The sequence below is a fragment of the Stigmatopora nigra genome, chromosome 3, assembly GCF_051989575.1.
Source record: "Stigmatopora nigra isolate UIUO_SnigA chromosome 3, RoL_Snig_1.1, whole genome shotgun sequence".
Lineage (NCBI taxonomy): Eukaryota > Metazoa > Chordata > Actinopteri > Syngnathiformes > Syngnathidae > Stigmatopora > Stigmatopora nigra.
In genome coordinates, this window is record NC_135510.1 from 10,678,376 (window position 1) to 10,693,198 (window position 14,823).

General features: G+C 36.3%; 1 protein-coding gene across 2 annotated transcripts in view; it reads right to left on the reverse strand.

The window, feature by feature from the left end:
- LOC144193894 (CUB and sushi domain-containing protein 1-like) overlaps positions 1 to 14,823 on the reverse strand; it is a 253,549-nt gene that overhangs the window by 65,245 nt on the left and 173,481 nt on the right. For both annotated transcript variants that reach the window (XM_077712526.1, XM_077712525.1), the window contains exons 24-29: positions 14,136 to 14,305; positions 9,211 to 9,367; positions 7,435 to 7,626; positions 5,541 to 5,667; positions 5,169 to 5,380; positions 1,638 to 1,829 (exon numbers count right to left, since the gene is read on the reverse strand). In XM_077712526.1, the coding sequence (XP_077568652.1) occupies positions 1,638 to 1,829; positions 5,169 to 5,380; positions 5,541 to 5,667; positions 7,435 to 7,626; positions 9,211 to 9,367; positions 14,136 to 14,305 (1,050 nt within the window). The remainder of the gene's footprint in view (positions 1 to 1,637; positions 1,830 to 5,168; positions 5,381 to 5,540; positions 5,668 to 7,434; positions 7,627 to 9,210; positions 9,368 to 14,135; positions 14,306 to 14,823) is intronic.

The window sequence follows — 14,823 nt, forward strand, 5'->3', positions numbered from 1 at the left end:
ATATATATATATATATATATATATATATATATATATATATATATATATATATATATATATATATATATATATATATATATATATATATATATATATATATATATATATATATATATATATATATATATATATATATATATATATATATATATATATATATATATATATTTATACATAACATTATGAATAAAAGTCAATGAAGTTCAGTGTTTGCATTGTTAACCTTTCTTACACTTTTACTGCAAATTACTTTCAGCTCCAAAAACAGGTTGTTGGCCTCCTCTAACTATTAATATTCTGTACCAGTTCTGAAAAACCCATATTGAGCAATCTCTATTCCATACATAAGGATTTATTCAACAATTGAATCAACATTAGCCAATATTTATAAAATTGCATCATTCTTTTTTTTAATTGTAAATATTTGCACTCCACCAAAACTCATTAGCCAAAAAAATTAAGTGAAAATCAAACATTAGGCAAAAGCTGTGACCAAACCAAAAACATCTCTTTCCCAAAGAGCGCACCTCAAGATTTGTCTTAACTTTGACTTGAAGAACAAGTGATGTGCAGACCGTACCTTCCTTGGTCTGATATAGACAGTGCCGTAAAAGAAAACTACTCCTGTTTGACATTCATTCTAATAAAAGGAATTTATTTATTTAAAACTGTAATCCAGGTGCCAGGAAACCTGGCTAGTCAAAAACGACCGAATGTACATTTTGGCGAGCACATAAACTAATTGTGTGAAAAAATGAAAAATGCATCTTCTCGGAGCCTCAGCTTCAACAGCCCGTATTTCAGTAAACAAACATCACCTTGGACATTTGAGCATTAAACTGGATGAGATCTATAAAATGGAGCATCTGTAACAAATCTGCAGGGTTGTGTGAGGAGCTGCTTGAGAGTTATTTCTCGTGACAGCCACACTTCATAACTCGAGTCTGCCCTCACATAGCAAAAGCAAGGGCATATTTTGTCAATATGAAGCTGGTTATCAAGAGAGTATGTACATAAAATATTGCAGTGCAATTAGTAGGATATATTTTAATAGTACTGAAACTCAATCTTCAAATGTCTGATTTATGAAAACTAAATTCCCTGGAAAAAATGTCTTCATTGCTGTGCAAATTTATCACAAATAACTTTATTATTTTATTTTTTTGCATAGTATTCCATTTTTAATGCTTCATATTTATGAATCAGTTACGATTCAATATGTGTGAATTCAAGTTGCATTATTATGTAACATAATATAATTTGTTTTCTTATTACCTGATTATGATATAAGTTAGGGCCATCATCTAACACAGTTAACGAGACCCTCTGGTAAGTAAGACCATATGGTACAACAGCAAGGAGCTAATCACGTGAAAATCAGACTGAAAGCCTCGTAAAATAGTGGCACACTTTTCACAAAACACATTTTCTATCTGATTTATGTGCTAAAAATCTCACATAATTAATTAATAGAGGTTAAATGCAACTAAAGTCCCAGAGTACATCATAGATAATCTCATGCTTGGCTTCTGAATTATAAGGACAACTTTTCATTTTATCCAAGTTACTTTTGCTACAATCATTCATTCTATATCTGAATTACAGTTATAAAATCAGTGAGAGTAATGCACACCTACCCATACATGTTGGAGGGTCAGGCTTCCAGTAGAATCTGTTATCCATGCGAACACAAGTAATGGTGTCTTGGCCTTGGAGTTGATAACCAGGGTCACACTGGAACGTCATACTGTCGCCTGGCTCCTTACTATCACCGTATCTAGAGCCATTTACTGGGATGCCAGGGTCATTACAGGTTGTTGCTGTTGTGGCTAGAGAAATCAAACACAACAATATTATCTGTCTGAAAACAAAAACAATTTAGGAACACACAATAGTCCATTATGTGGTGAGCCCCCCAAAAAAACAAGAGTGCCAGCGTATTGAAACTGCAGGCAAAAATGTTGCATATTGTGTATAGACAGTATTATCTGACAGGTCATTGTTTTGTGTCAAGCTGTGAGATAACCCTGTTTAGAATTTGCTACCAACTGCAGATCCATTCCAAAGTGATATGTCTGTTATTTGGAAGGGCAGCAGTGTGTCATCTAAATTTCAACAAATCAGCATTCTGAGAGTGTTGTCAATAATCCAACATGTCAGGATTTTCAATCACAGGGGTATGTTTCATATCGCCTTAAAATATAAACATTTACTCTGTAATTTTGTTGATTCTGCAGGGCAAGTACTAATATTTTCAACAATCAATAGGGATAGACTAATTAAGCAAGAACCAGCAAAGCAGAAAAAAATGGAGCCCAGGTGTGGGGTATTACTGAATTCTTTCAATATATTCAAATATGACACCTTAGCCTTGATGTTCAACTGTGTTTTTGTAGTCTTTCTGCCTGAGGTAATACTTTCTCTCATTTTGTGAGGTTCTGATGACTTTATTTAAATGTGTGAGAAACTTGCTTTGAGACTGATAAGATAAAGTATACCAATAAAAATGACTTTGGTGTTTCTTAAAATGGTTCATTGCACTTGATAAATGGCTGATAAGGGAGGTAATTCTGCTTTTGGAGTTCAAAATGAAACCTACCCCTCCAAAAAATAACTCTTTTAATGATGATGGAGGAGGGAAAATTATCATAAACAACATATTTGATTGTTATAATTATCCTATTGTTTAATAAAATAACATTCTCTATATAAAAAGTGTGACTGTCATCTACCAAAGAACAAGACACATTACTGGAATTTTGGGTGATTTCTACCAACCAAATAATTCACAATACATCACTAGAAATTTGTTGATTTGACTTGAAAAAATAGTTTACAACAATAATCATTTTAAAACACAACGTACCCATACAATCTCCGAAAAACTTCTTTTAAAAAGGTGTAAGACGATCTCATTATGCAAACCGGCATTATTTGGTATAGTGTTGAATATCACCTTTCTCTAATGATAAGCTAACATGGGGGAATAAAATGAATTAACATACTAATGGAACAAATAACCAGGCTTTGATTAGTATGTAGTGTGCCAATATTTATTTTGAAAATGAGGATTTAAAGCCAATTGTGCCTGAGAGATTGAGGCACATGGTGGTACATATAAATATTAAGTATGGAGAATAATATCATTAAATGTATGCATTTTGTACTAATTCGAGTAGACATTGCTGCACTGATCAGCTTTACTCACAAAGAAATTGAGAACAAAAAAGAAGAAGCAGGCCACACCACCTGAGAACTGGTTTACAGCACTGCATTTCATTTTAAGACACCACACTACTGGGAACTGTGCATCTTATTCGCTGAGCTTGACTGCCTCATCCCTGTCCAACACTGTTAAAGAAGCTATTTCCTTCTTCATTCAGTCACAATCACCACAAGTCATTGTTGCAGCAATGTTAAAAAAAAAAACCCAGCAAAACTAAAAAGTTGAGTTAGACCACATTTTAGCAAAGGCATCAGCCATACCGAATTTATACGAGTATAATGCGCACCTATGTATAACATGCACCAATAATTTGTGACTAAAAATGGGTATAATTTTTTTTCAGCCCTTAGCCTAACTCACAACCATAATATAAAAAAAAATCATCATCAGATTCACTAACCATTTGATTCCATTCTTTTTTTTTAGCATTAATAGCACTTCCTGGGCAGACTCGTTTCACTGGAGTCACTTTTTTGTTTAATTTTTTTACCCCTAGTATTACCCTATAAACTTGCCGAAGGCTATTTGGAGAGGGCAGGCTTTTGTAAAAGAAGAGAGATTATCACCATCAGGCAGACAAAGACAGCTTTTATGTCTCCTATTATCCATAAATGGTGCAAAGGGGACTTTTTCACCGACAGAGGGCAGTGTTTTAATGGGATTTGTGTATAATGCGCACCCGGACTCTGCTCCAGTTTTTAGGTTAAAAATGTCCGTGTTATATTCGAATAAATATGGTATTTACAGCCTTCACCACAGTATCCCAATTTGATTGAATGGCATACAATAATGAAAGATAGTTTTAACCATTACATCACCATCAGTCTCAATTGTCCTTTATTTTGTCTTCCAGAAATGAAGACAGCATACATTTTAAACTCACACTAACCCTACATTCAATCTCGTTCTACTGTTACATTCTTGGATCAAAGGGTCATCCGATAACATTACACATTAACCTCACAGAAAACAGGTATTATATCTCATTGCCATCACCCGGCTGGGGTCGTATACTGCACATACATCAGGAGGGCATACAGTCTGTTGAGTGAGACCTCAGTTGATGTGTGTATTTTTTCCTATATGGATTAAATGCCACAGGGAACAGTTATGTCCTTCTAAACCTCATACAGAACTGACATTAGGGCCTAATTAGGGTCCATGCTCAACAAAGGAGGGACAGATAAAAAACAAGTTCAAATGGTAGACACCTGGGATGAGTAAAACCAAGAGTGAATGTTGAATTATAAAACACAGCCTTCACTGAGGTCCGGCTAAGTGGGCTGTCTTAAATGCCGACACTGAGATATTGGCTGAGTTTTCCAGAAAAGAAACATCGTGTGTATGCATATTTGAATAAAAGAAAGCTAAAAAGTTCAAAGGTCATAAGACAGCACATCTATTTTCTTTACTCCTTATGCTTGCAATTGATTTTTTTTCTGCCAGAGTGGATTTCAGAGACGGGGGTGATGATTCTAAAGCAGTGATTTTTAACCTGGGTTCAATCAAACCCTAGGGGTTCGGCAAAGCCTCTGCCACAGAGGTCAAGACACATCGACTCGTCATGTCTATTCACAATAACATGCCCCGCTTGATCATCACTGCCTGCAGATGATCACCTGACATTGCTAGGCCAATGAGTGGTGCGTGTAATTTATACATCTTGAATTTGCAAAAAAATCTATATATATATATTTTACATTAAAGCAGGGTTTGGTGAATGTGCATATAAAACTAGTGGGGTTTGGTAGTTTCAACGAGGTTAAGAACCACTGTTCTAAGGGAACTGGGCAGAGATATTTTTTGGTTGAATGCCTGTAAAAGCAAAGGCCACCCCAGTATTCTAAGGCCAAATTATATCACACTTTTTTATGGAGGCAAATAATGTATGTTAAATCTATTTGTGCAAAAAATGACCCAAGAAATTGATGAACATACTCACTTGAAAACTGAATGGAAAAGCCTTGCTTGCTTATGAAGTAGTCAGCATCAAATTGAAGCGTAAGTATGTTGAAAGTTGAATGGATATCTTCAGGTAAGGCTGGGCCAGACCATTCTTTCAAAAGAATTCCTCCATCCGATGGTCCAGATGGTCCATCCCAAACTCTCAGGATGTCATGACCGATCTCAGTGTCAAAGACAATGAAGTGAAGACTGTGGAAAAATAAATAATAATAACTACATGCTTGAGTTATATCTTATCTTTTCTGTGGCAGTTACTCCAAAACGGTTCAGTGGAAGATTTCAAGTGACTTCAGACATTTTCAGCAGCTACCTTCTTACAATATTATGACTCTTACATCTTATTAGTTACCTGATAGTTTTGCCTGTGTCAGCCTCTATAGTCCAGGTACAGTGGAGATTGTTATCATATGGGGCAGGGTAACCTGGAGAAAGAATTCGTCCAGAGTCTGCTCCAGTTATGTGACCTCCGCACTCCGCTGCAAGGACACAATACAATGACAATGTTGATCACTACATCACCCATCCTAATTATTCGCAATTTGTTTGTAAAAAATACAAAAAGGGTGAACTAAATAAATGTTATTGCAATAATTTACTCCGGGACTCCAAAGTCTTTTGACTTTCAAGGTTGCTGAATGACAGCGTGGAGTATTTTTTTTTCCTCCCAGGAGTGCTAGGAGTGAAGTAACAAATGACTATGAGATAACTGGAATGGCATGTGTGTTGTTGTTTTTGTCTGGTGTTTCATTTATCCACTTTTACTAATTTACCCGAGACAGTAGCAATAACCAAGCAAGAATAGTAGGTCCAAACATACTGTATGCAGTAGAAGAATTTGTCCGAGAATGTGTACGGGGAAGGAGACCACTTATTTTCAATTTACTTTGGGAAAGATGGGAAATCGAATGGTACAGATTAGAAATAGTTTTGGGCAAGGCCACCTCCTCTCCATGCCAGTAAAAGCGAGCATTTTACAGAGCCAGAACGACAGCCATAATGGCAACGTGATAAATGGCCGAACAGAGTGACAAAGGAGGCAGATGCAAAGGCATTTAGCCCAGGGGCCTGCCAAGCATTCTCCTGGCTGCTGGCTTACCTGAAATAAGACAGCAACAAAGCAGCTGCAAATTAATGCTGGACTGAGGAAAAAAAACAGTGTACACCCACAGACACATGTATTAGGCCCAAAAGTGTATGCATACACACATACATTCTTTGATTCTATGTCGTTGCCACTAGCAACCTAATCAGGCCATGTCCTGCTTCTGATAGCTCAGGTGTGAGAGAGGGTTAGGAAAAGACTGTTTCGTTGTACGTATGGGAATTCCAAATTAAAATGTTCCACGAGCCCACACAGTCCCTGCAGTGTCTCAAAGCTTTCAGGCTTTTGTTTGTTGAATATGCAAAATATGCAGGCTAAGTCTAGACTGAAAAAAAGGAATAGAGAACAAGCACACTTCATGAACATAGAAAAGGAGTCAATGTTTCCCAATGGGTTTCTTGATACCAACCAAATGATGTCTGACCTGGAGGAATGAAGTGACCCAATCAGGGGTTATATTGTTACTCAAGCACCAATCAATCAACAACAAAAAAATGACACAAACAATACTAAATTCACCACCATTTCCTCATTTAGTATGCCAGTATCAAAGAGGAGTTTTACATTGTAGTGGCTATGCATGTTGTGAGCTTATAGGAGATCACCAACTACCCGTGCAAGCCAATTCAGATCTACTGGTTAAGATTGTTATAACCCAATTGGCAATGTGTTGGCAGAGCCCTGGGAATATCTTGCACATGAGCTGTGTTGAACACAGGGATTTTTGCAGTCTCAAGGGATAAAGGGGCAAAAAAGCACATTTTGGCTTCATCAAAGCTAGTGGGCACACTGGTATCCAACTCAATTACTTCTGCTCTACGTTGCAATGCTCGTTTTGCTCCAGGCTTAAACATCTGGCCAGAAATGAGTGAAATGTGTCCATGCCATCCTGCAACAATGGGGACTGAGCAAGCCCAAATTGTGTGTGTATGTTGTTAGGACGGGAACCAAGCTTTGCATGCCAAACATTCTTGTTATGAAGGTAGAAGCTAAGAGCTAGGCATCACTGCCAAAGGTCTGTTTTGAGAAGTAGGTCACTTAATAATGAGGTAGATAAGATGCCAACAACAAAAATTAAATTGGAACTTTATAACTAAGGCATCATATGTGCCTATTCTGATACCTTTACTGGTATACTAACCAATGCAGGACGGAAGTGGTTTGTCCCATACACGTCTGTCCCCACTGAGACAGGTCAGTGTACTACTGCCATGGAGACTGTAGCCAGGGTTGCAGGAGTAAAGAACAAAGGTGCTGGCAAAATGGCCATCATCCTGGATCTTGAAGCCATAACTAGGGACACCAGGTTCTTCACACCGTACAAGGTCAAAACCTATAAAAAAATATATATGTAGAAGTGTTGGGCATCGGGGCAACAGTATTTCAGTGTAATACAGAATACAAATTTGCTAAATGTATGCAATTGAGAGATACATACTCCATATAGATATATACGTATACATAGACATATTTCATGAATTTAAAATCACATTATCAAAATGACTTTTACAAGACCTTTAACCTTTAGGAGCAGCTGGCTCAGTTGTGCTACTTCTACACTTTGAGCTCAACCCTCAGCAGAAATTGCGTAGATATCTGAGACCAAGGCTCTTTTTGCTTGTCAGAAGTGTAAGAAATTGGTATTTTGCTGACAATGAAAGACTATTCTCAAGAGATTTGTGGTACATGACATGTCTTTTACTTTTTTTCCTGCTGTAACAGTCAAAGGAATTACTTGACCCAGCAAGCTTACCAAGTAAGTAATCCTCTACTTTCCCATATTTGTGTGATGATAAAGAATATTTTTGGAAGCAGTTTGAGAACAATTATTGTGTGGGTAATGAGAAAGTTCATTTAACACTTGAAGCTACACATGTGATGTGCACAGGAGTGTGTGTGTGTGTGTGTGGGGGGGGGGGGGGTTCAAATAAACCTGCTAGAAATGGCATTTCCTTACAATATTTTTCTCAACCGACAACATTAAAACCCATGACTGATTTTTATGAAACAAATAACATAGAAAATGTAAAAGTATCAGATCAACATATGCAATATTTGACAATACTTCTTTACAAAACAGATTCCATTAAGCAATAGTCTCCAAATATCTCTTGAGAATTTCTCCCTTGAGATTGTTCATCTATTTCTTTCCCTTGGGATGTTGTCTTGCTTGCAGTACCTGTCTTTTTTTTTTTTTTAAGAATCAATTTCCAGACTGACATTCATAAATTCTGTGGCAAAAGGCTTTGATAAACACATTTTTCCTGCCAACGACAGTGGAGAATCTAGGCCCCAAAATAGAATTTCTACCAATGATGCATTTTCTACCAGGCCATGGGTTAGGTTTTTGTTTTAGTTGCATTTTCATATTCCCTAGCCTTGGTCCTACGCAACCCTTAAAATAGTTTTCCAGTAATGTTGTGAAATAATCAACCACTTTTTTTGTTAAGGTAAAACCTTTAGTCATACCATTAGGCTACTTTCCAGTGACTTTTATACTGAATATTAGTATTTATTTTAATGTGGCATTGAAGACCGAGATTTTGGAATGGGCAAGCATTGTTGGCGAGTCTTTGTACAACACAAGGATTTGTCTTTAACACTTCATTGTCCTATCGTCCTACACTAGGCTCTTGTAGTTAATTTAAAGGCTGAGGAAGGAGGAATCATAGTGACAAACTTTCTCCATTTAGAGAAAATCACTCTCATGCACTAACTGTGGAAAGTCAATGCTTCTAGGAATACTTTTTGTCACCATTTCCAGGCTCATGCAAGTCATTAAATCTTAATTTTAGGCATTCTAAGAGGTTTTTTTGTGAAGCTTTATCCAGAGTGGGTGATGTTTCTTCAAGAGATACAACCCAGATAAAGTGTCCAAATATGATAAGCCCCTTCCAAAAATACTTCTGAAACTCACTTGTGTATGCGAGGTGAAAGCCCTGATTTGTTCCAGAAGCATTGCTGTTGAACTCTAGCCACACGTGATTGGAGGTGCTATTGATGATATTACCCATCATAACTTCACGGGTAAAGTTCCCAAGGAGTCGAGATGAAGTGTTCTCACCATCATAAACCTGTCAAACATAATATGTATTAGGGGGAAACAAGTGAACATTTTTTAAAAAACGTTTTAACTCCGAGTTTGATTGAATTATTTTGTCTGTGTATTTAATAGGCTATCTATTTTCTCTTTAAAATATCTCAAAATAATTTAATCTGCATACAATGCATGTCATCACTGAAGTACATAGTAAACAATGTAAAGCATGACAATTGACCATATAGTTTTACTTCTATGCTGTTTTAATAAGATTTTTTTAAATTACATTGACCTCAATTAGCTTGTCTGCATTAACATTTCTCTTTCAGAAATGTGTGCAGTTCAACATGTGAGCTAAGAAATGTTTTGTGTTTGAAAGTGGCTACCCAAAATTGTACTGCTACTTGAAAGAAATTTCCCAGTCCTCAGAACGAATCTTCCACAACACTATTTGACATTGTGGTACTTACTGATAGATTGGGTATGGCATGCCTGCAGGTAGTGGGGGACCTATAACTGATGGCCTAAAACTGTCCAGGAAAAACTGCCTTAATCGTTTAATCTATTATGTTAGATTTTCACAGTTGGTAAAAACCTTTTCAGATTGAAATTAAATCAAAATAGCTGCAACATATGCTTTTATAAACTGAATAAAAGATTGGTATACCACATTGTGCTGTGAAAACAATACAATAATAAAATTAACACAAATTTAGTTATGTTAAAAAAATAGAATAATTATTCATTAAAAATTTCAACTGAAACTATTGAGTAAACCATTCTCTTCTGACTAAAAGGTTTGGAATGCTATGAAATTTTTCTTGCACAACCACTATCCAAATCTTATTGAAAACCTCATATTTTACCAAGTCATTAGATATGTAGTTTATTTTAATATTGAATTGGCATCAAATGAATTGTGTTATTCTTTTTGGATGACAGATTCAGGAGCTATTTAAATCAATGTATTTGGGTTCATATTAAAACCTTTTCCAAAATGACTTAGTCAGCCAGCCTTTTCCAATATATGACAAAAAAAAAATCTTAGCAGGCAAACAACTGAAAGTTTTTTCAATCCATGTATGAAAAGCCATATTAAAATATGGGTCTCTTACTTTTTTGTGAAAATAACTGAATACTTCCTAAGAAAATAGAACCAAGAAAAATACATCTAGATCTAATATGCCATGCCGTAAGCGTGTAACGCTCTTACATGAAGCCAAATTGTATACTACCGTGTATGGGATTTTGTATTTGTAGTAACAGAGAAATTAATCAATGTATAAAATCAAGCTCAAACTGCTTTTCCTTGTTCCATACTCCAGCCTCATCCCATATTGTGTCACTCTCACCTAATTTATTTCCCTTTCTCAAAACATGTGTGCGCGTGTGTGAGTGTAAAACTCTGTATGGTTAATCAAAAGCCCTGCAGCTCATAAATCATTATGTCACCATCTGCTTCCCCAGTCCCTCTGTCTGACAGACCCTTTTCTCAAACAACAATTCCGGCACTTGGGTCCTGTCTTAATCTTCCTTTTTGACCTGAGGGTCGGACTGCTCCAGCAAATTTAGTCAAACATTTTATTATGTCTTATCATTACTAGGACAAAAACTGTTTGTATTGGAATGTTTTACACACTCCAAACTAAGTAGTTGTCCTGAAGCTTGTAAAATGAGTAAATGTGTTTGAATTATTGACCTTAAGGATGAAATTCTACTGATGTTCCAACCCCCCCTCAAAAAAATAAAACCTTAAAGCAGTACAAGTGCAGTGCACAAAGCTCTTGATCAAAGATGAGACAGTTAAAATAATAAAGTGAGAGCTTAGGCAATTGTTGATGTTTGGACATTCTGAAAATAAAAATGTCTATATACCTTGAGGATTTTCAATCACTTAACCATTTACATAATACAATTATTATTGTATAATTTCACGATTAAAGCACATTTCCTAATATCTATGGAGACCTGTTGTACACTGAATGCAAAATGGATGCATGAATGAATGGATAGGTGGATGGACGAGCATACAAAGATACGAGGAACAGAGGCAGACATAAAGTGTTAGTAATTTATGCTTAGTATAGGTATAAAGTTCATGTTTGACACTATGCCATTATTAGAAAGAGTGGATAAGGCTAGATTGAGTCTCATCACAAATGAGTATTTATGCACCACATGGAAAGGAAGATTATCTTGCAAAAATATCTGCCTCAAGGGTAATGGTGGAGTACAAAGAGTTTGAAAGAGCCACAACATGTCTTTCTGGTGGAGGCAAACAAAGAGGGACAGTGTTTTTCTGTGTATAAAAAGGTCTGGAGTGGCGAAGAAGTATGTTGGATTAGCACATGATATGTATGACAGACGTAGAGCAGTGGGTAAGGTGTTCTGTAGAATAACAGTGGAGTTACTAAGTCATTTTTGCTCTAATGATGGATAGGCTGAAAGATACGGTTGGACTGGAATTGTCATGAACCATGAAGTCCATAGATGACATCATTATCTGAAGTGAAAGTGGGAAAAGGAAGGTACAGGAAGTGTTTGGGGGAAAAAGATGCATTACAATTACCCAATGTAATACCGAATATAAGTGAATGAATGTTTGACTGTGAAGAAGAGTGAGAGAAAGAGATGGTGATAATTGAGAACTTAAATACTTGAATGAACGAATCGTCAGCCTGTATTGTCATTGTACATGTACAGCCTGACTTGACAGTTACAGGATTGGAGGTTATAGGGGAGGCTCCCTGCCAACTAGTGTTCCAGAGACAATGTGAAAAAGAAAATAATGGGAAGTGTTGGGGGAAAGAAAAAAAACTTGGACTTTCACTCCTCTTCGAAGTAAAAAGAATGACAGGTACTTAGGAGTCCAGTTGAGAGCAACGGTTGGTGTAGTGTGGAGTTAAGATATAGATCCAGGCAGGTTGGAAATAGTTAAGTGTCTTATATGATACATGAATTTCTGCTATAATTAAAGTGAAGGTTTATACTTCATTCATGAAGTTGGTCTTTTTATATAGATTAGAGAAAAAAAGGAAGCACAGCTTCAGGTATTCTTAGGAGTGACCAAATTACATATGATTACAAATTAGTTTATCAGAAGAAAAAACGAGGTTAGAGGTTTTGGGAATACAGTTGAAGAAACTTTGATTATTTGGACACATCTCTCCGTTGGATGTGTACAATCCTTGATAAAAGGATGACGAGGATGGAGCTGTCAGGCAAAATAGCTAGAGGCAAAGAGAAGAAATGAAGGCAGTTTGTGGTATAGAGAGGCAGTTGCAGAAGAGAGGCAGTTGCAGAAGAGAGGCAGTTGCAGAAGATTGGCATGGATGCAAAGATTAACGTGTTGTTGTGACACTGAATGGAACAAGATGGGAAAAAATTACAAAGATTCCTTTAACTAATCTGAAGTGAGAGAGAGAGAGAAATAGTCTACATGATAGGTTATTTTTAGATATACAGAGATGGTAAATGTTTGTATGTATTTGCGATCACTTACTTATAATAAACCAGATTGCTTCTTTTTTAATGCGTATCCTTTTTTGTTTTTACAGTCAATTTAAGCCTTTTCAAAACCAAACAGAATCCTGCTAATACAACCTAACCACATATGGGCTCAGTCGATCCTCACGCCCTATTAGTGATAATACACTCTAACCACATACTGGCTTTACCATAGCCACGGGCCTAATGCTGCTAAGCAAAGTTTTGAAGTCAAAACGTTATTGGCTGTATCTGTCAGAGATGGTTGTAACTGTGAAAATAGCTCACCGAGTAAGGCTGCTCTTTGCACAGAGGGATGAATGTAAAATATAGAATATAGAGGATGACATTTTTTTATATTGCTATTACTTATTCTTGCATTTTGCAAATTGGAAGCTTGATATTTTCCTAATTGACCAGTTTAGTTTGAAATATGAATTGGGAAAAAATATATTGTGCCATGTTGCAATGATGGGATCCAAAGTGGGACACAGGAAAAAAAAAAAAGGATGCCGTCTGGTGTTGCAATAACTGAAGGTAATACACATAAGGGTTCAACAGAGAAGGAATAAATCCTTTTGTGTACTCGTTGCCCATGTGTTCATTCAGCTTTTGTGGCTGCAGGAGCAATAACACATTCACCAATAATAGAAACAGAGCTAATACATCCCTACAGGAGTGGTAGCACATTTTGCACAGGCATGTTAACAAATCCAACAGGAGCTAAAACCCTGCGGATTATGACTAGCTCTGAATTAGCAAAACAAATGTAGTTGACTGCTGTTCCCTCTATTTGAAATTTTCACATTTCAAAAGACTGGTATTTGTGTATCCATTTAACAAGAAATCCCTTATTTGACTATGTGTCAATAGTATTGTGCCAATACTATAAAAGGTATAAACTGCATTGGCAAAACATTCATTCAGCATGATGCAAAACAGTATTCAAACGTTTCTAAGAAAATAGGTGTGTTCGATTAAGAATGTAAGAACACTGTTGATATACTCAACATAGAGATTGTTGTTTGCCAGGGGAATGTTTCAAAACAATTCTAGGATTTGAAAATATTTAACCGATTTTGATCCTCTGTTTAATAGAAGGATTTGAAGTTGCCTTTACATCCTTTGATTTTCCGAGAATGGCCTTCAGGAAAAAAAAAAAAGGTCACCCTTAGTCTAACAGTGGTCAAACATTCCCTGCAATTTTGTTTTGAAGCGTGTTAAAAGTATTGCGTTCAATTTCATTTGGGAAAGCCTCTGGTCATGTCTACCGTATCTCACTATGTATGTGTATGTGTTTTTGCACAAAGAATTACCCTCAAATAGTCGCCATCTTGCAGAGAAAAGCTCTCAGCTTTTAGCCTGATTCCTTTTCCCTTCTCGGTGGTAATGCGGTAGATGCATTCATGGTTGTTGTCATAGTTGGATGGGAAGTTCGGGGAAACAAGAACACCTTCTGGTCCCAAAGCGGTAGAGCCACACTCAGCTATAGCAACAGAATAAAGACACAGAGACAGCGACACGGTCGATCAAAATCACTGCAATTTCAGCATATTATCTTTTGGCAGTGATTTATCTAGGTAGTTTGGCTTTGTGTGTGTTGTGGAAAAAAAAGGTGACAGAGTAGCGGGGATAAGAAAGCTTAGCAGTGACACCAACACATACACCAGTTGGAAAATGATGAAAATAACAAGCGCAGTAAAAAAATAGTACATTAAAAATATCAAGTAAAGCAAATAATATACACTGCTAACTATGAAAACTATCATGATGTGAAAAGTTGAATAATTCAGATTACTTCATTTTAACAACACTGTTGTGTTTAAATTTAGTAATCACAACATTGACTCTTCATTCCTGGAGTTACTACATCTGTAAAAGACATGACAATGAATGTTTTGTATTTTGTAGTATAGCATCTATGCTTCCATCCATATGTTCCATAAATAATAAATGTGATACCTTCACTCTTCTAGTGCTCAAAACAGTAACTGTAAAATACTA